Here is a 27,024-nt window from a genome sequence, read left to right as displayed (position 1 = left end):
ATATATATGTATACGTTGAAATGTATAGGTATGTATATTTGCGTGTGTGGACGTGTATGTATATACATGTTTTTGGGTGGGTTGGGCCATTCTTTCATCTGTTTCCTTGCGCTACCTCGCTAATGTGGGAGACAGCGACAAAGCAAAATAAATATATATATATTTGTTTTATTTAATATACTTTGTCGCGTTAGCGAGGTAGCACAAGGAAACAGACGAAAGAATGGCCCAACAAACTCATATACACATGTATATACATACACGTCCACACACGCACATATACATACCTATACATTTCAACGTATACATATATATACATACTCAGACATATACATGTATTCACATGTACATAATTCATTCTTGCTGCCTTTATTCATTCCCGCCGTCACCCCGTCACTCATGAAATGACACCCTCCTCCCCCCACATGAGCGCGAGGTAGTGCTAGGAAAAGACAACAAAGGCCTCATTCGTTCACACTCATTCTCTAGTTGTCATGTATAATGCACTGAAACACAGCTCCCTTTCCACATCCAGGCCCCACAAAAATTTCCATGGTCTATCCCAGATGCTTCACATGCCTTGGTTCAATCCATTTACAGCACGTCGACCCTGGTATACAACATTGTTCCAATTCAGTCTATTTCTTGCATACCTTTCACCCTCCTGCATGTTCAGGCCCCGATCACTTAAAATCTTTTTCACTCCATCTTTCCACCTCCAATTTGGTCTCCCACTTCTCATTCCCTCCACCTCTGACACATATATCCTCTATGTCAATCTTTCCTCACTCATTCTCTCCATGTGACCAAACCATTTCAAAACACCCTCTTCTGCTCTCTCAACCACACTCTTTTTATTACCACACGTCTCTCTTACCCTATTATTACTTACTCGATCAAAAAAAACCTCACACAGCATATTGTCCTCAAACATCTCATTTCCAGCACATCCACCCTCCTCTGCACAACTCTATCTATAGCCCATGCCTTGCAACCATGTATCATTGTTGGAACCACTATTCCTTCAAACATACCCATTTTTGCTTTCCAAGATAACATTCTTGACTTCCACACATTCTTCAACACTCCCAAAACTTTTGCCCCCTCCCCCACCCACTTCCGCTTCCATGGTTCCATCCGCTGCCAAATCCACTCCCAGATATATAAAACACTTCACTTCCTCTAGTTTTTCTTCATTCAAACTTACCTCCCAATTGACTTGTCCCTCAACCTCACTGCATCTAATAACCTTGCTCTTATTCACATTTACTCTCAGCTTTCCTCTTTCACACACTTTACCAAACTCATTCACCAGCTTCTGCAGTTTCTCACACGAATCAGCCACCAGCGCTGTATCATCAGCAAACAACAACTGACTCACTTCCCAAGCTTTCTCATCCACAACAGACTGCATACTTGCCCCCTTTCCAAAACTCTTGCATTCTTCTCCATAACAACCCCATCCATACACAAATCAAACAACCATGGAGACGGAGACATCATACACACCCCTGCCGCAAACCAACATTCACTGAGAACTAATCACTTTCCTCTCTTCTTACATGTGCACATGCCTTACATCCTCAATAAAAACTCCTCTTTGTCAATCTTTCCACATTCATTCTCTCCATATGTCCAGATCATTTCAACACACCCTCTTCTGCTCTCTCAACCTCAGTCTTTTTATTACCTCACATCTCTCTTACCCTTTCATTACTTACTCTGTCAAACCACCTCACACTACATATTGTATGCAAACATTTCATTTCGAACACATCCACCCTACTCCGTACAACCCTATCTATGGACCATGCCTCGCAACCATACAAAATTGTTCAAACTACTATTCCTTCAAACATACCCATTTTTGCTGTCCGAGATAATGTTCTCTCCCGCACATTGTTCATCGTTCCCAGAACCTTTGCCCCTTTCCCCACCCTGTGACCACTTCAGCTTCCCTGGTTCCATTTGCTGCTAAGTCCACTCCCAGATATCTAAAACACTTCACTTCCTCCAATTTTTCTCCATTTAAACTTATGTCCCAGTTAACTTGACCCTCAACACTACTGAACCTAATAACTTTGCTCATCACATTTACTTCATCCTTCAACTTCATCCTTTTACACACTTTTCCAGACTCGGTCACCAAGCTCTGCAGTTTCTCACTTGAATCAGCCACCAGAGCTGTATCATCAGTGAACAGTGACTGAATCACTTCCCAGGCCCTCTCATCCCCAACAGACTGCATACTCGCCCCACTCTCCAAAAATCTAGCACTTGCCTCCCTGACCACCCCATCCATAAGCAAATTAAACAACCTTGGGGACATCATGCACCCCTACTGCAGACCACCCTTCACTTGGGGGCCAATCACTCTCCTCTCTTCCTCTTGTGCACATGTCTTACATCCTTGATGAAAACTTTTCACTGCTTCTCTCAGCTTACCTCCCACACCATATACTCTTGAGACCTCCTACAAAGCATCTCTATCAATCCTGTCATATGCCTTCTCCAGATCCATGAATGCCAAATACAGATCCATCTGTTTTTCTAAGTATTTCTCACACATTCTTTAAAGCAAACACCTGATCCTTACATCCTCTACCACTTCTGAAACCACGCTGCTCTTCCCCAATCAGACACTTTGTACATACCTTCCCCATCTCAATCAATATCTTCCCATACAACTTCCCAGGGATACTCAACAAACTTATGCCTATGTAGTTTGAACACTCACCTTTATCCCCTTTGCCTTTGTACAGTGGCACTATGCATGCATTTTACCAATCTTCAGGCACTTCACCATGATCCATACATACATTGAATATCCTTACCAACCAATCAACAACACAGTCACTCCCTCTCTTGATAAATTTTACTGCAATACCATCCAAACCCGCTGCCTTACTGGATTTCATCTTCTGCAAAGCTTTCAGTACCTCTTCTCTCTTAACCAAACCCTTCTTCCTGACCCTCTCACCTCACACACCACCTCAACTAAAACACCCTATATCTGCCACTCTGTTATCTAACACATTCAACAAACTTTCAGAATAATCATTCCACCATGTCACTAAAGTGAAGTGGTCTTTGTTTTCAGCTCCACAGATAGTTACAGCCACTGTCTTGATAACTTCCGGTTCCATAATACGGCACTTCCTCCAGGATCTCTCTATCCAAATTTATATTCATACCAACCTGTCTCTACCCTCTGTTAAACCTTGTAGCCTTAATTTTATTCACGTTACCTCTCAATCTTTCTCCTTTCTCATATAATCACAAACTCAGGTACCAGCTCTGCAGTCTCTTACTTGAGTCTCCCACCAGAATTGTGTCAGCTGCAAGCATCAGTCAACTCACCTTGCAGGCAACCCCTTTTCCTTCAGCATGCTTTAGATCTGCCTCTCTATCCATGATCTTTATGTTACTTCTTTCACCACCTCATCCATAAACAGAGTGTGACATCACGCTCTAGTGCAGACCCACCTTCACCTGGAATCACTCATCCTCCTCATTCTTACTTGCACACTCACCTTACCCTTATGATTAAAACCTGAATGTTTCCATTATCTTTTCTTGTAGACCATGTGTATATGGTGCCTTTCACAAAGCATCTCCATCAACCCTGTCTTTTCTTTTTCCAGATCTGTGTATGCCTCAAACAAATCCTTTTCTGACTAAGTATTTCTCACACAAATTCTCCAGAGCAAATACTGGTCCATACTTTCCCTTTCATTCCTAAAGCCACATTGTTCTTCTCCAGTCTGATTCCCTGTGCATATCATCACCCTCTCAACCACCAGCCTTCCCATACAACTTACCATTTATACTCATCTCACTTATACCTCTATAGTTTAAGCTTTCATTTTTGTCATTTATATCTTTTTATATTGACACTTTTGATATTTCTTTAGTCCTCAGGCACCCTGCATTGAGCCATACATGTACCTCTATGGTATTGTGGTTAGCATTACTGACCATCATCCATGCATGGTCTACCTGGAACCAAACTTGCATAGGTTTGAATACTGGTTGCTGCAGCTGGTCCACAGTCCACTTAGCTGTTTATTCTCCCTATAGCCCGGTCAGTAAAATGGGTACCTTGCATAAGCTAGGGTGTATATGTGTGCATACATACATAGCAGTATGATGTGGTACATGTATACAAGGTTAAGAGACTGGGCAAAACAAGTGTAAAACTCTTTCCCTGTTACACACAAATAGTAAGTAATCATAGTGAAAATCCTGACTACCCTATGACCAGTTAACAACTCTGACACCCCTTTCTTGAAAAATTCAGCTGCTCTCACATCCACTCCAGCCACTTTGCCACATTCCATTATATACAAAGCTTTCTCTACCTCTTCACCTTTCATCAAACCATTCACCATACATTCACAGCATATACCTCCACATTTGAAATACCTCACTACCTTGTTGCTTTTTTAAGACATAATACACCTGGTATTAGGTGAACATAGACTGTTATTATGATTCAGTCCCTAACTTTCTTAACATCTAATTTATTTTTGTTTTCATACATTTTCACTCAAATACTTTTTCAGATGGCTTCGTGGTCAGTCACTTGATTCAGCTTAATTCCATGCCAGGAATAACAAGTCATGGCTTCACCTAGCCGCAAGTTTTCAAGAGTACGTTCTCATCTCCTGGATGACCTTGACCTGAAACCTGTTCGAGAAGTGAGAGAACGTGTATTGAATGATGTTACTCACAATCCTGTTGTTCCATCCCCAGGAGTTAAGTTTAGTTTTGTTGACGTTGATGTATCATTCCCAAGACAGTCTAAGGTTTCCGTTAGGCCTGGATCTGTTCAGAAGAATATAGAAAAGATTACAGATTCAAAAAGAAAAAGAAATGATCATGATAATGAACAAAAGGAAAACAGAGGTCTAACAAAAGAGTCAAAAGTGTATGACAAAGAAAATAAATTCTCAAAGATGGCACACTCATACCAAAGAAGTATGGAGGATGAGCGTCGTGCATTTCTATCCCAGCTCTTAAGGAGAGGTGTTCCAGTATGGGAGGAGGTGCCCGAAGAAGAACAAAGTACCAAGTGTATTGGTAAGTGAACAAGGGTTGTATGTGTTTAGACTTGTAATGTCAGTGACAGAAGAGGCCTGGTATTCTTTGGAAAAATATCTTTATAAAAAAAATCCTTCCATTACTCTTTTTAAATGGTTTTGAAATGGTTTGGTCTCATGGAGAGAATGAGTGAGGAAAGATTGACAAAGAGGATATATGTGTCAGAGGTGGAGGGAACGAGGAGAAGTGGGAGACCAAATTGGAGGTGGAAGGATGGAGTGAAAAAGATTTTGAGCGATCAGGGCCTGAACATGCAGGAGGATGAGAGGCGTGCATGGAATAGAGTGAATTGGAACGATGTGGTATACCGGGGTCGATGTGGTGTCAATGGATTGAACCAGGGCATGTGAAGCGTCTGGGGTAAACCATGGAAAGTTTTGTGGGACCTGGATGTGGAAAGGAAGCTGCGGTTTTGGTGCATTATACATGACAGCTAGAGACTGAGTGTGAACGAATGTGGCCTTTGTAGTCTTTTCCTAGCGCTAGCTCGCACGCATGCGGGGGGAAGGGGTTGTCATTTCATGTGTGGCGGGGTGGTGATGGGAATGAATAAAGGCAGCCAGTATAGATTATGTACATGTATATATATGTATATGTATGTGTATGTATTCCACGTATTCCCTGCGTGTCGTAGAAGGCAACTAAAAGGGGAGGGAGCGGGGGGCTGGAAATCCTCCCCTCTCGTTTTTTTTTTTTTCAAAAGAAGGAACAGAGTGGGGCCAGGTGAGGATATTCCAAAAAAGGCCCAGTCCTCTGTTCTTAATGCTACCTCGCTAATGCGGGAAATGGCGAATAGTTAAAAAAAAAAAAGAAAGAAAGAAAAAGATGTATACATTGAAATGTATAGGTATGTATAGATGTTTGCTTTGAAGAATATGTGAGAAATACTTAGAAAAGCAAATGGATTTGTATGTAGCATTTATGGATCTGGAGAAGGCATATGATAGAGTTGATAGAGATGCCCTGTGGAAGGTTTTAAGAATATATGGTGTGGGAGGCAAGTTGTTAGAAGCAGTGAAAAGTTTTTATCGAGGATGTAAGGCATGTGTACGTGTAGGAAGAGAGGAAAGTGATTGGTTCTCAGTGAATGTAGGTTTGCGGCAGGGGTGTGTGATGTCTCCATGGTTGTTTAATTTGTTTATGGATGGGGTTGTTAGGGAGGTGAATGCAAGAGTTTTGGAAAGAGGGGCAAGTATGAAGTCTGTAGGGGATGAGAGAGCTTGGGAAGTGAGTCAGTTGTTGTTCGCTGATGATACAGCGCTGGTGGCTGATTCATGTGAGAAACTGCAGAAGCTGGTGACTGAGTTTGGTAAAGTGTGTGAAAGAAGAAAGTTAAGAGTAAATGTGAATAAGAGCAAGGTTATTAGGTACTGTAGGGTTGAGGGTCAAGTCAATTGGGGAGGTAAGTTTGAAAGGAGAAAAACTGGAGGAAGTAAAGTGTTTTAGATATCTGGGAGTGGATCTGGCAGCGGATGGAACCATGGAAGCGGAAGTGGATCATAGGGTGGGGGAGGGGGCGAAAATCCTGGGAGCCTTGAAGAATGTGTGGAAGTCGAGAACATTATCTCGGAAAGCAAAAATGGGTATGTTTGAAGGAATAGTGGTTCCAACAATGTTGTATGGTTGCGAGGCGTGGGCTATGGATAGAGTGGTGCGCAGGAGGATGGATGTGCTGGAAATGAGATGTTTGAGGACAATGTGTGGTGTGAGGTGGTTTGATCGAGTAAGTAACGTAAGGGTAAGAGAGATGTGTGGAAATAAAAAGAGCGTGGTTGAGAGAGCAGAAGAGGGTGTTTTGAAATGGTTTGGGCACATGGAGAGAATGAGTGAGGAAAGATTGACCAAAAGGATATATGTGTCGGAGGTGGAGGGAATGAGGAGAAGTGGGAGACCAAATTGGAGGTGGAAAGATGGAGTGAAAAAGATTTTGTGTGATCGGGGCCTGAACATGCAGGAGGGTGAAAGGAGGGCAAGGAATAGAGTGAATTGGATCGATGTGGTATACCGGGGTCGATGTGCTGTCAGTGGATTGAATCAGGGCATGTGAAGCGTCTGGGGTAAACCATGGAAAGCTGTGTAGGTATGTATATTTGCGTGTGTGGACGTATGTATATACATGTGTATGGGGGTGTGTTGGGCCATTTCTTTCGTCTGTTTCCTTGCGCTACCTCGCAAACGCGGGAGACCGAAAAAAAAAAAAAGAGGATCGATGTGTTGGAAATTAAAACTTTGAGGACAGTATGTGGTGTGAAGAGGATTGATCAAATATGAAATGGTAGGGTAAGAGAATGGTGTGGTAATTAGAGGAATATGTTTGAGAGCGCTTAGGAGGATATGCTGAAATGGTTTAGACATTTGGAGAGGATGACTAAAATTGCATACATGATGGAAATGGAGGTAACAGGGAAAAGGGGAAAACAAGGAGATTGAAGGAATGAGTGAAGATTTGTGTGTTTTAGGCTTGAACATGCAGGAGGTTGTGAGGCATGCAAGGAATAGAGTGAACTGGAGCCAATATTGTGGTACACTGGGGAAACGTGCTGTAAGTGAGGTGAACCAGGGTATATGAAACTTGACTCAAGGGAAACCATGGAAAGGACTGTGGGGCCTGGTTATGGATTTGATGTATTATCCTTGACATCTAGTGAGTGGATGTGAACAAATGAGGCCATTCTTTGTCTCTTTCTGGTGCTGCCTCCCAAAAATTGGAAACATCATACACATGTATGTATATGTTGAAATGTTTAGGTATGTATATGTGCGTGTATGGACGTTTATGTATATACATGTGTATGTGGGTGGGTGGGCCATTCTTTCATCTGTTTCCTTGCACTACCTTGCTAACGTGGGAGACAGCATCAAAGTACAATAGATAAATGAAGGAGACAGCATCAAAGTACAATAGATAAATGAATACATACACATAGAGAGATATGTATGTATTTTTATGTATAAATTACCTATTCAAATTATCCTAAGTTTATTTGTGTTTTCATCATTTATAATTGATATAGATTTTGTCAGAATTCAATTCATAAAGTGATTTGCAATAACATTTAGGTTTGATTATTTACCTGTTTTGAGAATAATGTTAAAGATGGTGTAAGTATAACTGATGATGTGTTTTTCATATTTCTGAGGTTCATAGAAATGATACATCATTCTTGTCCTTGAAGTTAAAGATGGCTAACTACAGTGGTTGAATTCATTGAAAAATAATTCTCTTTAGCTGGTGCAACTAGTCTTGGGTTTGGTTTTTGTGCTTGAAAGTGTCAGTTACAGAAAATGCAGCAGGAGGTTAAGAGGAAAGTTCAGGGGCTGAAAGAGAGACTAAAATAGGGTTAGGGTGAGCAGTTTAAGCCACTTGGATATAGACAATGAAAAAAGCAATTTTTACAAATGATGGCAAAAATTATGGTTAGTAAGCTCAGGTTGCTCCCAGATATGTAGACATCAAAGGTGCTTCTATTTAACATTGCCCACGTCTGGATTCATAGAGTACAATGCATCTCCCAAATGTTAGAAACAAGCCAGATCTAAAGATATTATCAGTTACCATGAGATAGGACTACAAAGTTGTTAGGAGTTCCTTCTATCTTAAAGAAACTCCCTGAATGCTCAGGATGCTGGCCACATTCACTGGGCAGGGCCATAGAACATACAGTATAGTAATGTTGCTGTCAGGAGGCTGCATTGTTTTCCCAGTTATACTCTGGTGGCTTTGAAGTTCTCCTATTATAGGCTCTGGTTACAACAGTGTTCTTCGTGATGGACCTGTTGTAGCTAGTTGGGAAAGTAATTAATGTTTAGAGGAATACTGTTAAAGGTTGTAGAATCAGTAGTTGGATACTAGATAGTGAGATGCAGGACTCAAAAGGGTATTGCATGGTGGACTGAAGAGATCAGAAATGCTGTGGAAGAGAAGGAAAAGGCATATGGTAGATTGCTTGATAGGAATGTACCAGTGGAAGTTCAGCAAAGGAGAAGGGAAGAACACATACATAATGTGTTAGCAGAATGTTAAGAAGCTGATAGAGGAATACAAAGAAAAAGTAGATGAAGATTTTGGAAGGAAGTTAAGTGGAAAGTTTTGGAATAAGAAACTATACTGGAAGGAGGTGAAAATGGAAAGAGGTGGATGTAAGAGTGGAAATGTTGATGTGAGAGGCATGGAAAGGGAATTGCTGAATGAAAATGAGGAAGTGAAAAGAAGGTAGAAGGAGTTTTTTGAAGGACTGATGAATATGGGAGAAGGGAAGGCAGCTGTTGTAACATGTATGGATATGGAGGATGGGAGGAAGAGGATACAAATGCAAGGGCCTTTAGCAAAAAGGGAGGTAAGAAGGGCAATACTGAGGCTGAAGGTAGGAAAGGCACCTGGAGTGGATGGGACTACGGTTGAAGTGCTGGAGTAGAAAGTGTGATAGAATGGATGCATCTTATATGTAATTTAGCATAGAAACAGAGGTTTGTGCCTGAGGATTGGGTGAAAGTTATCATCGTTCCTTTATTCAAAGGAGGAGGTGCTAAAGATGTAGCAGTTATAGGGGAATAAGTCTGTTAAGTATACCAGGAAAGGTGTATGCAAGAATGTTAACTGACAGAGTGATGGAAGTGACTGAATGCAGAATAAGTGAAGAGTAAGGGAGTTTTAGGAAAGTTAGGGGATGTATGGATCAGATTTCTGTAGTAAAGATGACTATGAAAAAGTGTTTAGCGAAATGTAAGGAGTTGCATGCAGCTTTTATGGATTTGGAGAAAGCGTATGACAGAGTCTAGTGGAATGCTTTGTGGGAAGTGCCATGGATGTATGACATAGGGGAACAACTGTAAGTGTGAAAGCCTTCTATAGAGGAGCAAATGCTAGTGTAAGAGTGGATAGAGAGCTGAGCAAAAGTTTAAGGATGCATGTAGGTGTGAGGCAGGGCTGTCTTATATCACTGTAATAAGAGAGATGAAAGCAAAACTAGGGAAAGTGGAGCAGAGATGGAGTGTGGCGGTGAGATATGGTCGTTTGTGGCAAGCCTGTTTGTGGATGATACTGTGTTATTTGCTGAGAGTGAAGAGCAGCAGCAGAAGGTTGTAAGTATGTTTTATGATGTGTGAAAGCTTAGGTGATTGAAGGTAAATGCAAGTAAATGTAATGGTGTTTGAAAGGAAATGGAGTGAAAGTATATATTTTGTAAAACCATATTACAGTGAAAGAAGAAAATATACTGAATTGTGATGTGGATATGGGGAGAAAAAGGCTGGAAGAATTGAGAGAATTTAAGTATCTAGGAGCTGTCTTTGGTAAGTGTGGTGATATGGAAGGAGAGATAAGGGAGTGAGCAGTACAGGGTAGAAGAGTCATTGAGTCCCGTAAAAGAATAATGAAGGGTAGAGGTGTAAGCATGGAAGTGAAATGAGGATTGAGAGACAGCATAGTACTCCCAAATTTGACCTATGTTGCAGAGATATGTAAGTAGAATGAGTCACAGAGGTCAAGAACCTGGGCTGTGGAAATGAGCTATTTGAGAAGAGCATGTGGTGTGATTAGATGAAATGAAAGGGTGTACGAGAAGTGTGGTATGGTAGGGAATGCAAAGGAAGTGAGTTGTTGAGTGGTAGAATGGGTGAAACGTAACACTTGAGGTGGTTTGGGCATGTGGAAAGAATGCAAGACTGTGAGTTTACAAGGAGAGTGTATGATAATACAATTAAAGGGGTTCATATGAATGGAAGACCTCCTGTGACATGGGCAAATAGGGTGGAAGAATACTAGAGGGAGAGAAAGAGAGGACGAATGCGTGGAATGGTGTATGCGAGGAAGGCATATAAAGACAGGGGCAAGTGGAGACTCTTGCCGTGGTCACCCTTTGATGGGAGTTCACCGAGGGAATGGACATCAGGAATATAGATTAGATAGATAGATAGATTAATGGGGAGGTAATAACAAGTAGTGATGAAGTAAGGAGATGGAGTGAGTATGTTGAAGGTTTGTTGATGAATGTGTTTGATGATAGAGTGACAGACATAGGGTGTTTTGGTCTGGGTGTGTGCGAAGTGAGAGGGTCACGGAGAATGGTTTGGTAAACAGAGAAGAGGTAGTGAAAGCTTTGCAGAAGATGAAAGCCAGTAAGGCAGTGGGTTTGGATGGTATTGCAGTGGAATTTATTAAAAAATGGGGTTGACTGTGTTGTTGATTGGTTGGTAAGGATATTCATTGTATGTGTGGTTCATGGTGAAGTGCCTGAGGATTGGCGGAATGCATGCATAGTGCCATTGTGCAAAGGGGATAAAGGTGAGTGTTCAAATTACAGAGGCATAAGTTTGTTGATTATTCCTGGGAAATTATATGGGAGGGTATTGATCAAACAATACCCTCTCATATAATTTCCCAGGGTGAAGGCATGTACAGAGCATCAGACTAGGGAAGAGCACTGTAGTTTTAGAAGTGGTAGAGGATGTGTAGATCAGGTGTTTGCTTTAAAGAATGTATGTGAGAAATATTTAGAAAAACAGATGGATTTGTATGTAGCATTTATGGATCTGGAGAAGGCATATGATAGGATTGATAGAGATGTTTTGTGGAATGTTTTAACAGTATATGGTGTGGGAGATTAGCTGCTAGAAGCAGTGAAAAGTTTTTATCAAGGATGTAAGGCATGTGTACGAGTAAGAAGAAAGGAAAGTGATTGGTTCCCAGTGAATGTTGGTTTGTGGCAGGGGTGCGTGATGTCTCCATGGTTGTTTAATTTGTTTATGGATGGGGTGGTTAGGGACGTGAATGCAAGAGTTTTGGAGAGAGGGGCAAGTATGCAGTCTGTTCCGAATGAGAGGGCTTAGGAAGTGAGTCAATTGTTGTTCGCTGATGATACAGCGCTGATGGCTGATTCAGGTGAGAAACTGCAGAAGCTGGTGACTGAGTTTGGTAAAGTGTGTGAAAGAAGAAAGCTGAGAGTAAATGTGAATAAGAGCAAGGTTATTAAGTTCAGTAGGGTTGAGGGACAAGTTAATTGTGAGGTAAGTTTGGATGGAGAAAAACTGGAGGAAGTGAAGTGTTTTAGATATCTAGGAGTGGACTTAGCAGCGGATGCTACCATGGAAGCGGAAGTGAGTCACAGGGTGAGGGAAGGGGTGAAGGTTCTGGGAGCATTGAAGAATGTGTGGAAGGCAAGAATGTTATCTCAGAGAGCAAAAATAGGTATGTTTAAAGGAATAGTGGTTCCAGCTATGTTATATGGTTGTGAAGCATGGGCTATAGATGGGGTTGTATGGAGGAGGGTGGATGTGTTGGAAATGAAATGTTTGAGGACAACATGTGGTGTGAGGTGGTTTGATCGAGTAAGTTATGAAGGGTAAGAGATATGTGTGGCAATAAAAAGAGTGTGGTTGAGAGAGCAGAAGAGGGTGTGTTGAAATGTTTTGGACATATTGAAAGAATGAGTGAGGAAAGATTGACAAAGAGGATATATGTGTCCGAGCTGGAGGGAAGAAGGAGAAGCGGGAGACCAAATTGGGGGTGGAAGGATGATGTGAAAAAGATTTTGAGCAATTGGAGCCTGAACATACAGGAGAGTGAAAGGCATGCAAGGAATAGAGTGAATTGGAATGATGTGGTATACCAGGGTGGATGTGCAGTCAATGGATTGAACCAGGGCATGTGAAGCATCTGGGGTAAACCATGGAAAGTTTTGTAGGGCCTGAATGTAGAAAGGGAGCTGTAGTTTCAGTGTATTATACATGAGAGCTAGAGACTGAGTGTGAATGAATGTGGCCTTTTATGTCCTTTCCTGGTTGTACCTTGCTGAATCGGGGGATTCTGTTTCATGTGTGGCAGGGTGGCGATGGGAATGAATGAAGGCAGCAAGTATGAATATGTACATGTGTATATTTGTAATGTATGTGTATGTATATATATGTATACATTGAAATGTATATGTATTGATATGTGCGTGTGTGGGTGTCTATGTATATACATGTGTATGTAGGTGAGTTGGGCCATTCCTTGTCTGTTTCCTTGCGCTATTTCGCTGATGCAGGAGACAGCGATGAATTATGATAAAAAAGAAATAAAGTAAGATAGATTAATGTTATGAGAAAGTTGATAAGTTTTCTTGCTTCTTTCTGTGACATTTAATGAAGTAAACTTTATTTCTTAGGAGGAAGAAATCCCTTCAGGAATCAACCTCGACTGACAAACCCAAATATTGCCAACATCACTCTCCGGAGTTCTAATATAAAACCAAAAGCAGGTAAGTTTTTATGTACATCACATTTTTGTCTTAGACTTTGTATGATGTTGATTTTAGTTCTTGAAGCACAAATTGGTTGCACTGCCATGCATTTATCTTTTCATGCAATGTATGAAAAACTTGGTGCTTATTATATAATGCCTCCAGTGTTTTTGCATAACTGTTTTTGTGCAATCTAATCTTTCATAGCTCTTTCCATATCTGATTTCTATCAATTTTTTTTTATCTAAGAAAGAAACATTATGGTAAAATGAGGATGGAAAGAGGACTGCAGGAGATGACAAAAACATAGTAGCCAAGAGTTCAGCAAGTATTAGTTCACAAGGAAGATTAGATGTTGAAAATGTATGGTGGGGAAACAGATGGGCAGAGTGGAGCATTGGGAAGGAATGCCAAAGAGGCTGAATATACAGTCATAGGTAGGATGATTGATGAGGAGTACTACAAAGCTGAAAAGATGGAAAAATAATCAAGATGTAGGAGATTGAGGATTCTAAAGTAGATGTGTAGATTGGAACATTGGATTGAATTGTTGAAGAGGCTGTATATTAAGTCAGAAACTGTATGCTTTTTGAGTTTTCCATACTGTTGATGGGAGACTGAAGAATGTACAGGAAATATAAGACTGCTGTGAAATGATGAAAAAGCAGATTTTATATAAATTAAATGATAAGGAAGAGGACATAGCATGATTGCCGGAGATAATGGAAAGCTGGGCCACAATAAGTTTGATTGAAGTAGTTATTAGTTTGGTGTAGTTTATTGCTGCTGCTGCATTCTAAATATTATGCTTATTCAGTGTAATATATACAGTACATACTGCAATAAGAAAGCATACAAAGGTAACTGTAGTCCACAGAATACTAAGATTTGTTGAAAAACAAATATAAACAAAGTGGGCTACAAACGAGCAAAACACTATTCGAACAACTCCAGTATATCATGCATTAACTTATGGGTTATGTTATGGGGAAGAATATTAATGAACTGATCTTCTACTCTGGTAATGTTAGTCTGTCTGATATTTGCTGCTAATGGACATTCCTCAACCACATGCCTCTCAGTTTGTACAAGGCCACACACACACAATGTGCCATGAGTGGAAGATGACTGTGCCCCCACCTGTTCCAGCACCCTGTCTTCACTGAGAGACTGTGCCCAGATACATGGAATTGCATGAGTGATATCAGATGAAACTCATTGATCATATGCTTTTTCTTGTAAATTCATGTACTAAGAAGCTTAAGTTTAGCTCTATTTACAAGACACCATGATGAGTCTGAGTTTGCAATTAGCGTTGTGAACATTTCTGATTAATGATGACACGTTCATACAAATACACACATACATATTCAAAGAATTCTTCATCCATATTCCCCATGTGTTGTAGAAGGTGACTAAATGAGGTGGGAGCAGGGCGCTGGATACCCTCTTCTTCTTGTATTGCAATTTCTAAGTGTATGTGGGTGGGTTGGGCCATTCTTTCGTCTGTTGTCTTGTGCTACCTCACTAACGCGGGAGACACCGACTAAATATAATATGTAAATGTAAATTATTTATATTTATGAAGAAGTAAGATTATTAGTAAAAGAGAAGAGAGAGGCATTTGGACGATTTTTGCAGGGAAAAAATGCAATTGAGTGGGAGATGTATAAAAGAAAGAGACAGGAGGTCAAGAGAAAGGTACAAGAGGTGAAAAAGAGGGCTAATGAGAATTGGGGTGAGAGAGTATCATTAAATTTCAGGGAGAATAAAAAGATGTTCTGGAAGGAGGTAAATAAAGTGCATAAGACAAGGGAGCAAATGGGAACTTCAGTGAAGGGTGCTAATGGGGAGGTGATAATAAGTAGTGGTGATGTGAGAAGGAGATGGAGTGAGTATTTTGAAGGTTTGTTGAATGTGTTTGATGATAGAGTGGCAGATATAGGGTGTTTTGGTCGAGGTACTGTGCAAAGTGAGAGGGTTAGGGAAAATGATTTGGTAAACAGAAAAGAGGTAGTAAAAGCTTTACGGAAGATGAAAGCCGGCAAGGCAGCAGGTTTGGATGGTATTGCAGTGGAATCTATTAAAAAAGGGGGTGACTGTATTGTTGACTGGTTGGTAAGGTTATTTAATGTATGTATGACTCATGGTGAGGTGCCTGAGGATTGGCGGAATGCATGCATAGTGCCATTGTACAAAGGCAAAAGGGATAAGAGTGAGTGCTCAAATTACAGAGGTATAAGTTTGTTGAGTATTCCTGGTAAATTATATGGGAGGGTATTGATTGAGAGGGTGAAGGCATGTACAGAGCATCAGATTGGGGAAGAGCAGTGTGGTTTCAGAAGTGGTAGAGGATGTGTGGATCAGGTGTTTGCTTTGAAGAATGTATGTGAGAAATACTTAGAAAAGCAAATGGATTTGTATGTAGCATTTATGGATCTGGAGAAGGCATATGATAGAGTTGATAGAGATGCTCTGTGGAAGGTATTAAGAATATATGGTGTGGGAAGTAAGTTGTTAGAAGCAGTGAAAAGTTTTTATCGAGGATGTAAGGCATGTGGACGTATAGGAAGAGAGGAAAGTGATTGGTTCTCAGTGAATGTAGGTTTGCAGCAGGGGTATGTGATGTCTCCATGGTTGTTTAATTTGTTTATGGATGGGGTTGTGAGGGAGGTGAATGCAAGAGTTTTGGAAAGAGGGGCAAGTATGAAGTCTGTTGGGGATGAGAGAGCTTGGGAAGTGAGTCAGTTGTTGTTCGCTGATGATACAGCGCTGGTGGCTGATTCATGTGAGAAACTGCAGAAGTTGGTGACTGAGTTTGGTAAAGTGTGTGAAAGAAGAAAGTTAAGAGTAAATGTGAATAAGAGCAAGGTTATTAGGTACAGTAGGGTTGAGGGTCAAGTCAATTGGGAGGTAAGTTTGAATGGAGAAAAACTGGAGGAAGTAAAGTGTTTTAGATATCTGGGAGTGGATCTGGCAGCGGATTGAACCATGGAAGCGGAAGTGAATCATAGGGTGGGGGAGGGGGCAAAAATCCTGGGAGCCTTGAAGAATGTGTGGAAGTCGAGAACATTATCTCGGAAAGCAAAAATGGGTATGTTTGAAGGAATAGTGGTTCCAACAATGTTGTATGGTTGCGAGGCGTGGGCTATGGATAGAGTTGTGCGCAGGAGGATGGATGTGCTGGAAATGAGATGTTTGAGGACAATGTGTGGTGTGAGGTTGTTTGATCGAGTAAGTAATGTAAGGGTAAGAGAGATGTGTGGAAATAAAAAGAGCGTGGTTGAGAGAGCAGAAGAGGGTGTTTTGAAATGGTTTGGGCACATGGAGAGAATGAGTGAGGAAAGATTGACCAAGAGGATATATGTGTCGGAGGTGGAGGGAACAAGGAGAAGTGGGAGACCAAATTGGAGGTGGAAAGATGGAGTGAAAAAGATTTTGAGTGATCGGGGCCTGAACATGCAGGAGGGTGAAAGGCGGGCAAGGAATAGAGTGAATTGGATCGATGTGGTATACCGGGATGGACGTGCTGTCAGTGGATTGAATCAGGGCATTATTTTATTATACTTTGTTGCTGTCTCCCGCGTTAGTGAGGTAGCGCAAGGAAACAGAGGAAAGAATGGCCCAACTCACCCACATATACATGTATATACATACACGTCCACACACGCACATACACATACCTATACATTTCAATGCATATGTATATACATAAACAGACATATACATATATACACATGTACATAATTTATACTTGCTGCTATTATTCATTCCCGTCGCCACCCCGCCACACGAAATGACAACCCCCTCCCCCCGCATGTGTGTGAGGTAGAAAAAGACAATAAAGGCCACATTCGTTTACACTCAGTCTCTAGCTGTCATGTATAATGCACCTAAACCACAGCTCCCTTTCCACATCCAGGCCCCACAAAACTTTCCATGGTTTACCCCAGACACTTCACATGCCCTGGTTCAATCCATTGACAGCACATTGACCCAGTATACCACATCGTTCCAATTCACTCTATTCATTGCATACGTTTCACCCTCTTGTATGTTTAGGTCCCGATTGCTCAGAATCTTTTTCTCTCCATCTTTCCACCTCCAATTTGGCTCTCACTTCTCGTTCCCTTCACCTCTGACACATATATCATCTTTGTCAATCTTTTCTCACTCATTCTCCCCATGTGACCAAACCATTTCAAAACACCCTCTTCTGCTCTCTCAACCATACTCTTTTTATAACCACACATCTCTCTTACCCTTTCATTACTTACTCGATCAAACCACCTCACACCACATATTGTCCTCAAACACCTCATTTCCCACACATCCACCCTTCTCCGCACAACCCTATCTATAGCCCATGCCTCGCAACCATATAACATTGTTGGAACCACTATTCCTTCAAACATACCCATTTTTGCTTTCCGAGATAATGTTCTCACCTTCCATACATTTTTCAACACTCCCAGAACTTTCGCTCCCTCCCCCACCCTGTGACTCACTTCCGCTTCCATGGTTCCATCTGCTGCCAAATCCACTCTCAGATATCTAAAACACTTCACTTCCTTCAGTTTTTCTCCATTCAGTCTTACCCCCCAATTGACTTGTCCCTCAACCCTACTGTACCTAATAACCTTGTCTTATTCACATTTACTCTCGCCTTTCTTCTTTCATACACTTTACCAAACTCAGTCCCCAGCTTCTGCAGTTTTTCACCTGAATCAGCCACCAGCACTGTATCATCAGTGAACAACAACTGACTCACTCCCCAAGCCCTCTCATCCCCAACAGGATGCATACTTTCCCCTCTATCCAAAACTCTTGCATTCACCTCCCAAACAACTCCATCCATAAATAAATTTAACACCCATGGAGACATCACACACCCCTGCTGCAAACCAACATTCACTGAGAACCAATCACTTTCTTCTCTTCCTATTCATACACATGCCTTACATCCTTGATAAAAACTTTTCACTGCTTCCAGCAACTTGCCTCCCACACCATATACTCTTGATACCTTCTACAAAGCATCTCTAGCAACTCTATCATATGCCTTCTCCAGATCCATAAATGCTACATACAAATCCAAATGTTTTCTAAGTATTTCTCACATACATTCTTCAAAGCAAACATCTGATCCACACATCTACCACTTCTGAAACCACACTGCTCTTCCCCAATCTGATGTTCTGTACATGCCTTCACCCTCTCAGTCAATACTCTCCCATATGATTTCCCAGGAATACTCAACAAACTTACACCTCTGTAATTTGAACACTCGCCTTTATCCCCTTTGCCTTTATACAATGGCATTATGCATGCATTCTGCCAGTCCTCAGGCACTTCACCGTGAACCATGATAGAGATGCTCTGTGGAAGGTATTAAGAGTATATGGTGTGGGAGGTAAGTTGCTACAAGCAGTGAAAAGTTTTTGACGAGGATGTAAGGCATGTGTACGAGTAGGAAGAGAGAAAAGTGATTGGTTCCCAGTGTTATGTTGGTTTGCAGCAGGGGTGTGTGATGTCTCCATGGGTGTTAAATTTATTTATGGATGGGGTTGTTTGGGAGGTGAATGCAAGAGTTTTGGAGAGAGGGGCAAGTATGCAATCTGTTACATTTCAACGTATACATACATATACATACACAGGCATATGCATATATACACATGTACACATCCACACTTGCTGCCTTCATCCATTCCCGTCACCACCCTGCCACACATGAAATGGCACCCCCTTCTCCCTGTGCGCGCAAGAGGCAGCACTAGGAAAAGACAAAAAAGGCCACATTCATTCACACTCAGTCTCTAGCTGTCGTGTGTAGTGCATCGAAACCACAGCTCTCCTTCCACATCCAGGTCCCACAAAACTTTCCATGGTTTACCCCAGATGCTTCACATGCCCTGGTTCAATCCATTGACAACACGTCCACCCCAGTATACCACATTGCTCCAATTCACTCTATTCCTTGCTTGCCTTTCATCCTCCTGTATGTTCAGGCCCCGATTGCTCAAAATCTTCTTCACTCCATCCTTCCACCTCCAATTTGGTCTCCCACTTCTCCTCGTTCCCTCCACCTCTGACACATATATCCTCTGTCAATCTTTCCTCACTCATTCTCTCCATGTGACCAAACCATTTCTAAACACCCTCTTCTGCTCTCTCTCAACCACACATTTTATTACTACACATCTCTCTTACCCTTTCATTACTTACTCTATCAAACCACCTTACACCACATATTGTCCTCAAACATCTCATTTCCAACACATCCACCCTCCTGCGCACAACTCTATCTATAGCCCATGCCTCGTAACCTTATAACATTGTTGGAACTATATACATATACATACACAGACATATACATATGTACACATGTACATATTCATACTTGCTGCTTTCATCCATTCCTGTCTCCACCCCGCCACACATGAAATAGCATCCCCCCCTCCAGTGAGGTAGCACTAGGAAAAGACAAAAAAGGCCACATTTGTTCACTTTCAGTATCTAGCTGTCATGTGTATTACACAGAAACCACAGCTCCCTATTCACATCCAGGCCTCGAAGACCTTTCCATGGTTTACCCCAGAGGTTTCACATGCCCTGAGTCAGTCCTTTAACAGTGCATTGACCTTGGTATACCACATTGTTTCAATTCACTCTATTCCTTGCACACCTCTCACCCTTCTGCATTTTCTGGCCCTGGTCATTCAAAATCTTTATCACTCCATCCTGCCACCTCCAGTTTGTTCTCCTGCTTCTCCTTGTTCCCTCTACCTCTGACACATATATCCAATTTGTCCACCTTTCCTCACTCACTCTCTCCATATGTCCAAACCATTTTAGCACACCCTCTTCTGCTCTCTCAACCACAGTCTTTTTATTTCCACACATCTCTCTTACCCTTTCATTACTTACTTAATCAAACCACTTCACACCGCATATTGTCCTCAAACATTTCAACACACTCACCCTCCTCTGTACAACACTATCTATAGACCATGCCCCACAGTCATATAATAGTGTTGGAACTACTATTCCTTCAAATATACCCATTTTCACTCTCCAAGATAATGTTTTCGCTTTCCACACATTCTTCATCGCTCCCATAACCTTTGCCCCCTCTCCACCCTATGACTCGCTTTCAGGTTTCATTCACTGCTGTGTCCACTCCCAGATATCTAAAACACTTCACTTCCTCCAATTTTTCTCCATTCAAACTCACATCCCAACTAATTTGTCCCTCAACCCTGCTGTACCAAATGGCCTTGCTCTTATTCACATTTACTCTCAACTTTCGTTTTTCATACACTTTTCTAAACTCAGTAACCAGCCTCTACAGTTTCATACTCTGATCAACAACCTGTGCTGTTTCATCAGCGAACAACAACTGACCCACTTTCCAGGCCCTCTCATTCCGAAGACTCCAAAACTCTTGCATTTACCTCCCTAACCACCCCTTCCATAAACAAATTATACAACAATAGGGACATCACACACCCCTGCTGCAGACTGACCTTCAGTGGGAAGTACTCATACACATACCTTACACTAATGATAACAACTTCTCACTGCTTCTAGCAGCTTACCTCCCACACCATATACTCTTAAGATCTTTCACAAAGCATCTCTATCCACCCCATCATATGCCCTCTCCAGACCATAAATGCTACATACAAAGCCATCTGTTTTTCAAAGTATTTCTCACACATTTTTCAAAGCAAACATCTGATCCACACATCCTCCACAACTTTTGAAACCACACTGCTCCTCCCCAGTCTGATGCTCTATACATGCCTTCACCCTCTCATTCAATACCCTCCCATACAATTTCCGAGGAATACTCAACAAACTTATGCCTCTTGTTTGAACACTCGCCTTTATCCCCTTTACCTTTTATATTGGCACTATGCATGCATTCTGCCAGTCCTCAGTTACTTCACCATGATCCATACATACATTGAATATCCTTACAATGAATCAACAACACAGTTGCCCCTCTCTTCATAAATTCCACTGCAATATTATCCAAACCTGCCACCTTGCTGGATTTCATCTTCTGCAAAGCTTTCACTCCCTCTTCTCTCTTAGCCAAACCATTCTCCCTGACCCTTTCACTTTGTACACCACCGTGACCAAAACACCCTACAACTCTCACTCTTATCTTCAAACACATTCAGCAAACCTTCAAAATACTCACTCCATCTCCTCACTTCATCACTACCTGTTATATTAACTTTTTTCCCTTTCATTTTTTTCAGGTAAAATATTTACAGCTGTTTGGGAAGATGTACAACATGGGTCCATGAATTCATATTCTGTCAATCAAGGTGAAGACTTGATTGGTAGCTCTGAAAATAGTGCAAGTTTTGATGAGGAAAGCCTTCAGGTGCATGACACTGCATATAAAGAAATTTCCATATGTTCTGGGCAAAATGATAATGCAAGTGATCAGAATGTACATTCCAAACCGAAGCTGAAAAGCCAACACTCAAGCTACTATTGTCAGTCACAGTTACAGCAGACAGGGGTACAAAGTCAGCTAAAGGTACAGAAAACAGATCTCCACAATCATGCATGGGAACCACTTTCAGATCAACCTGTTTACCGAAATGAAGAAAGAATGGTAGAGCCTGATTTTTCACCAGATCATAACTCAGGTCAAGGTCATATACCAGATAAATCTTCAGTTCATGAAAGAAACATCAGTTTACGAAATCCAAGTGACACACATGCCCAAGAATCTCATTCTGTAGACCAGATTTCACAAGTTATACCAGTCGATGTGCACCTTAAGATTGGTAAAGAGTTTCCTAAATCTGATAATGCATTTGTCAGTCAAGAAAGACTTCCAAGACCTGTGATGAAGAAAAAACATGGAGGACGAATTGAGAATAATGATGGTGAGTCTTACAGATTTTGTTCAAAGAATGAGTACCTATCTATGACAAGATTTTGCCTGAGGCAGGGCAAGTGTGTAATACTTTCTTTTTATCCTGCTTGATGCAGATTGCTGCTTCCTTTTGTCATGATGCCTCTTCCATAACTCATAATTCTTCATTTATTTTCCATCCCCAATATCCTTTTGAAGGTAACAATGCTGACTCCATAGTTGCTCTTTATTTCACTATGTAGAACACTGAAGAGCATTTCTATCTTCTCTACAGAACTTTATTTTTATTTACACAATTGCTTCCCTTGCTTTAGTGTAAGGAAAAGATTAACAACAGTCTCATTTACAGGCATCTAGTCTCAATATCTCATGTGTAATGCGCTAAAACCAAAGTCCACTATTATACAGTCAATCCCTCAGACTATTGCATGGTTTACCTGAGGTACTTCATACACCTTCATTCGGCCCATTGATAACACATAAACTCTTTATACCTTTTTCATCCCATTTCCATCTCATTCATGCCTCCCTCTCACTTGGAAGGTCAGGTTCTGATACCTCAAAGCCTTTCTCACTCCATTCTTCCATCAGAGACTGAACCTTTTAAAGTATGTGACATGAAAATAACTCCCTGTAATTTGCCATATTTAGCATGAAAGAGAAGGAGACATTGATGATGAATTAATTAGTAACTATAACAAGGGGGTGACTGTATTGTTGACTGGTTGGTAAGGTTATTTAATGTATGTATGACTCATGGTGAGGTGCCTGAGGATTGGCGGAATGCGTGCATAGTGCCATTGTACAAAGGCAAAGGGGATAAGAGTGAGTGCTCAAATTACAGAGGTATAAGTTTGTTGAGTATTCCTGGCAAATTATATGGGAGGGTATTGATTGAGAGGGTGAAGGCATGTACAGAGCATCAGATTGGGGAAGAGCAGTGTGGTTTCAGAAGTGGTAGAGGATGTGTGGATCAGGTGTTTGCTTTGAAGAATGTATGTGAGAAATACTTAGAAAAGCAAATGGATTTGTATGTAGCATTTATGGATCTGGAGAAGGCATATGATAGAGTTGATAGAGATGCTCTGTGGAAGGTATTAAGAATATATGGTGTGGGAGGCAAGTTGTTAGAAGCAGTGAAAAGTTTTTATCAAGGATGTAAGGCATGTGTACGTGTAGGAAGAGAGGAAAGTGATTGGTTCTCAGTGAATGTAGGTTTGCGGCAGGGGTGTGTGATGTCTCCATGGTTGTTTAATTTGTTTATGGATGGGGTTGTTAGGGAGGTGAATGCAAGAGTTTTGGAAAGAGGGGCAAGTATGAAGTCTGTTGGGGATGAGAGAGCTTGGGAAGTGAGTCAGTTGTTGTTCGCTGATGATACAGCACTGGTGGCTGATTCATGTGAGAAACTACAGAAGCTGGTGACTGAGTTTGGTAAAGTGTGTGAAAGAAGAAAGTTAAGAGTAAATGTGAATAAGAGCAAGGTTATTAGGTACAGTAGGGTTAAGGGTCAAGTCAATTGGGAGGTGAGTTTGAATGGAGAAAAACTGGAGGAAGTGAAGGGTTTTAGATATCTGGGAGTGGATCTGGCAGCGGATGGAACCATGGAAGCGGAAGTGGATCATAGAGTGGGGGAGGGGGCGAAAATTCTCGGAGCCTTGAAGAATGTGTGGAAGTTGAGAACATTATCTTGGAAAGCAAAAATGGGTATGTTTGAAGGAATAGTGGTTCCAACAATGTTGTATGGTTGCGAGGAGTGGACTATGGATAGAGTTGTGCGCAGGAGGATGGATGGGCTGGAAATGAGATGTTTGAGGACAGTGTGTGGTGTGAGGTGGTTTGATCGAGTAAGTAACGTAAGGGTAAGAGAGATGTGTGGAAATAAAAAGAGCGTGGTTGAGAGAGCAGAAGAGGGTGTTTTGAAATGGTTTGGTCACATGGAGAGAATGAGTGAGGAAAGATTGACCAAGAGGATATATGTGTCGGAGGTGGAGGGAACGAGGAGAAGAGGGAGACCAAATTGGAGGTGGAAAGATGGAGTGAAAAAGATTTTGTGTGATCGGGGCCTGAACATGCAGGAGGGTGAAAGGAGGGCAAGGAATAGAGTGAATTGGAGCGATGTGGTATACCGGGGTTGACGTGCTGTCAGTGGATTGAATCAGGGCATGTGGGGCGTCTGGGGTGAACCATGGAAAGCTATGTAGGTATGTATATTTGTGTGTGTGGACGTATGTATATACATGTGTATGGGGGTGGGTTGGGCCATTTCTTTCGTCTGTTTCCTTGCGCTACCTCGCAAACGCGGGAGACAGCAAAAAAAAAAAAACAAGTATCGCCTTACAAATATCAGTGTATCAGAAAGAGACGTAATTGAAGCAATTGATTAACTTAAAGGGAACTCAGCACCAGAGCCTAATGGAATTCCATATGTATTTAAAAAGAAAAAGGCAAAGATGACATCAGATGAGCCCCTCGTGATGCTCTTGAGACAAAGAATAGATGAGCCTAAAATAGCAGATGTTTATGTATATAAGAAGTAGCATACACAACACCATTATGCAGAGATAGTTCAAACTAATGGCATAGGCCATTGAGTGGAGTTGTAGATAGAATAATATGTGCTGCTGGGGAGAGAACAGTAGGCAAAATTTATGGTCTGGTAGATGAGAATTTCAGAAAAGTGCAGAGTATGCAGGATTAGTGTTTGTCAGCAGAAGAGAAAATATAGTGAAAGTCAAAGGCACAGAGATTGATGAAGCAAAAGCCACAAGGTGAGTGGTACCTAAATTAGAAAGATTAGTTAACTAGGAGCTCAGTAGGTGTAAATGTTTGATTATTCTTGGATTGAACAAAGAATGTACACCAAATATAGAGGGAAGGGAAAAAAAGAAAAATGCTCATTAAAGGATTTTTCTAGAGGTAACAGAATTTCCTGATGCAATCTCTATGATAAAGTAAAGAAAAATTGATGGGACAACCAATTATGGTTATGTTTGATTTGTTTTCATGTGGCCTGGAGGTACTTAGGCAAGCTAAGAAAATTGATTAAAAGGTGCAATTCAATAAAGTATTCATCTCGTGTGATAGACCAAGGGAGGAGTGGGAACAAAACAGAGAACACAGTTAGAAGGCAGAAAAACAGAAAATGCCAAATAAGGCAAGATGACAGACCATCCTTACCAATATGCTCAGAGGTAATTTTTGACGACGCACAAATCTTTTACATTTGGTCCTCATTCTATCAATATCCCTTTTGAGCCTTTGTATGGCATTACCTTAACCAATGAATTATTTTGCTCAAGTTAAACTTCATTAAATTCCTGTAGGATCACTTATGCTTTTTTGTGAATTGTATTTTGGTTTCTTTGCATTCTCATGTGATCACTATCTGATCCAGTCATTTTGCTTAACTTTGGTGTCATCAGCAAAGCTCCTTACTATATTTTCCTTTACTTGAGCTTGGGAAGTGAGTCAGTTGTTCGCTGATGATACAGCGCTGGTGGCTGATTTGGGTGAGAAACTGCAGAAGCTGGTGACTGAGTTTGGTAAAGTATGTGAAAGAAGAAAGCCGAGAGCAAATATAATTAAGAGCAAGGGACAATTTCATTGGGAGGTAAGTTTGAATGGAGAAAAACTTAGAGGAAGTGAAGTGTTTTAGATATCTGGGAGTGGATTTGGCAGCGGATGGAACCATGGAAGCGGAAGTCAGTCACAGGGTGGGGGAGGGGGTGAAGGTTCTGGGAGCGTTGGAAAACGTGTGGAAGGCGAGAACGTTATTGTGGAGAGCAAAAATGGGTATGTTTGAAGGAATAATGGTTCCAACAATGTTATATGGTTGCTAGGCGTGGGCTATAGATAAGGTTGTGCGAAGGAGGATGGATGTGCTGGAAATGAGATGTTTGAGGACAATATGTGCTGTGAGGTGGTTTGATCGAGTAAGTAATGAAAGGGTAAGAGAGATGTGTGGTAATAAAAGGAGTGTGGTTGAGAGAGCAGAAGAGGATGTATTGAAATTGTTTGGTCACATGGAGAGAATGAGTGAGGAAAGATTGACAAAGAGGATGTATGTGTCAGAGGTGGAAGGAACGAGGAAAAGTGGGAGACGAAATTGGAGGTGGAAGGATGGAGTGAAAAAGCTTTTGAGCGATCAGGACCTGAACATGCAGGAGGGTGAAAGGCATTCAAGGAATAGAGTGAATTGGAATGATGTGGTATACCGGGGTGGACGTGCTGTCAATGGATTGAACCAGGGCATATGAAGCGTCTGGAGTAAACCATGGAAAGTTTTGTGGGGCCTGGATGTGGCACGGGAGCTGTGGTTTCGGTGCATTACACATAAAGCTAGAGGCTGTGTGTCAATGAATGTGGCCTTTTTTTTGTCTTTTCCTAGCACTACTGGTGGGGGGTGCTATTCCATGTGTGGCAGGGCTGCGACGGGGAATGGATGAAGGCAGCAAGTATTAATATGTACATTTGTATATATGTATATGTCTGTGTATGTATATGTATCTGGCTATGGAAAAGGAAATGTGTGAATAAATTGTACATTTCCTTTTCCATAGCCAGAGGTTGAACCATTATGTGACATTCATTTTTTCATTCATTTCAAGCTAAAAGTTTGTTTTCTAAATTGTTTCTTACATTTTTCATATGTATATATATGTATGTGTGTGTGTGTGTGTGTATGTGCGTATGTGTGTGTGTGTGTGTGTGTGTGTATATGTATATATATATGTATATTATCCCTGGGGATAGGGGTGAAAGAATACTTCCCACGTATTCCTCGCGTGTCGTAGAAAGCGA

At 41.3% G+C, this 27,024-nt stretch overlaps 1 protein-coding gene across 2 annotated transcripts in view; it reads left to right on the top strand.

Annotated features, from left to right (window-relative positions):
- The window catches only part of LOC139751415 (uncharacterized), a 217,508-nt gene that overhangs the window by 27,987 nt on the left and 162,497 nt on the right, over nucleotides 1-27,024 (top strand). Inside the window, exons 2-4 of one of the 2 annotated variants that reach the window (XM_071666806.1) lie at nucleotides 4,566-5,082; nucleotides 13,248-13,340; nucleotides 21,593-22,234. In XM_071666806.1, coding sequence (XP_071522907.1) covers nucleotides 4,623-5,082; nucleotides 13,248-13,340; nucleotides 21,593-22,234 — 1,195 coding nt within the window. In that variant the 5' untranslated portion in view covers nucleotides 4,566-4,622. The remainder of the gene's footprint in view (nucleotides 1-4,565; nucleotides 5,083-13,247; nucleotides 13,341-21,592; nucleotides 22,235-27,024) is intronic. The other variant, XM_071666807.1, reaches the window with a different exon arrangement.

This window comes from Panulirus ornatus, chromosome 11 (assembly GCF_036320965.1).
Source record: "Panulirus ornatus isolate Po-2019 chromosome 11, ASM3632096v1, whole genome shotgun sequence".
Taxonomy (NCBI): domain Eukaryota; kingdom Metazoa; phylum Arthropoda; class Malacostraca; order Decapoda; family Palinuridae; genus Panulirus; species Panulirus ornatus.
Note: the sequence above shows the minus strand (reverse complement) of the source record. Positions and strands in the feature narration are given on the sequence as shown.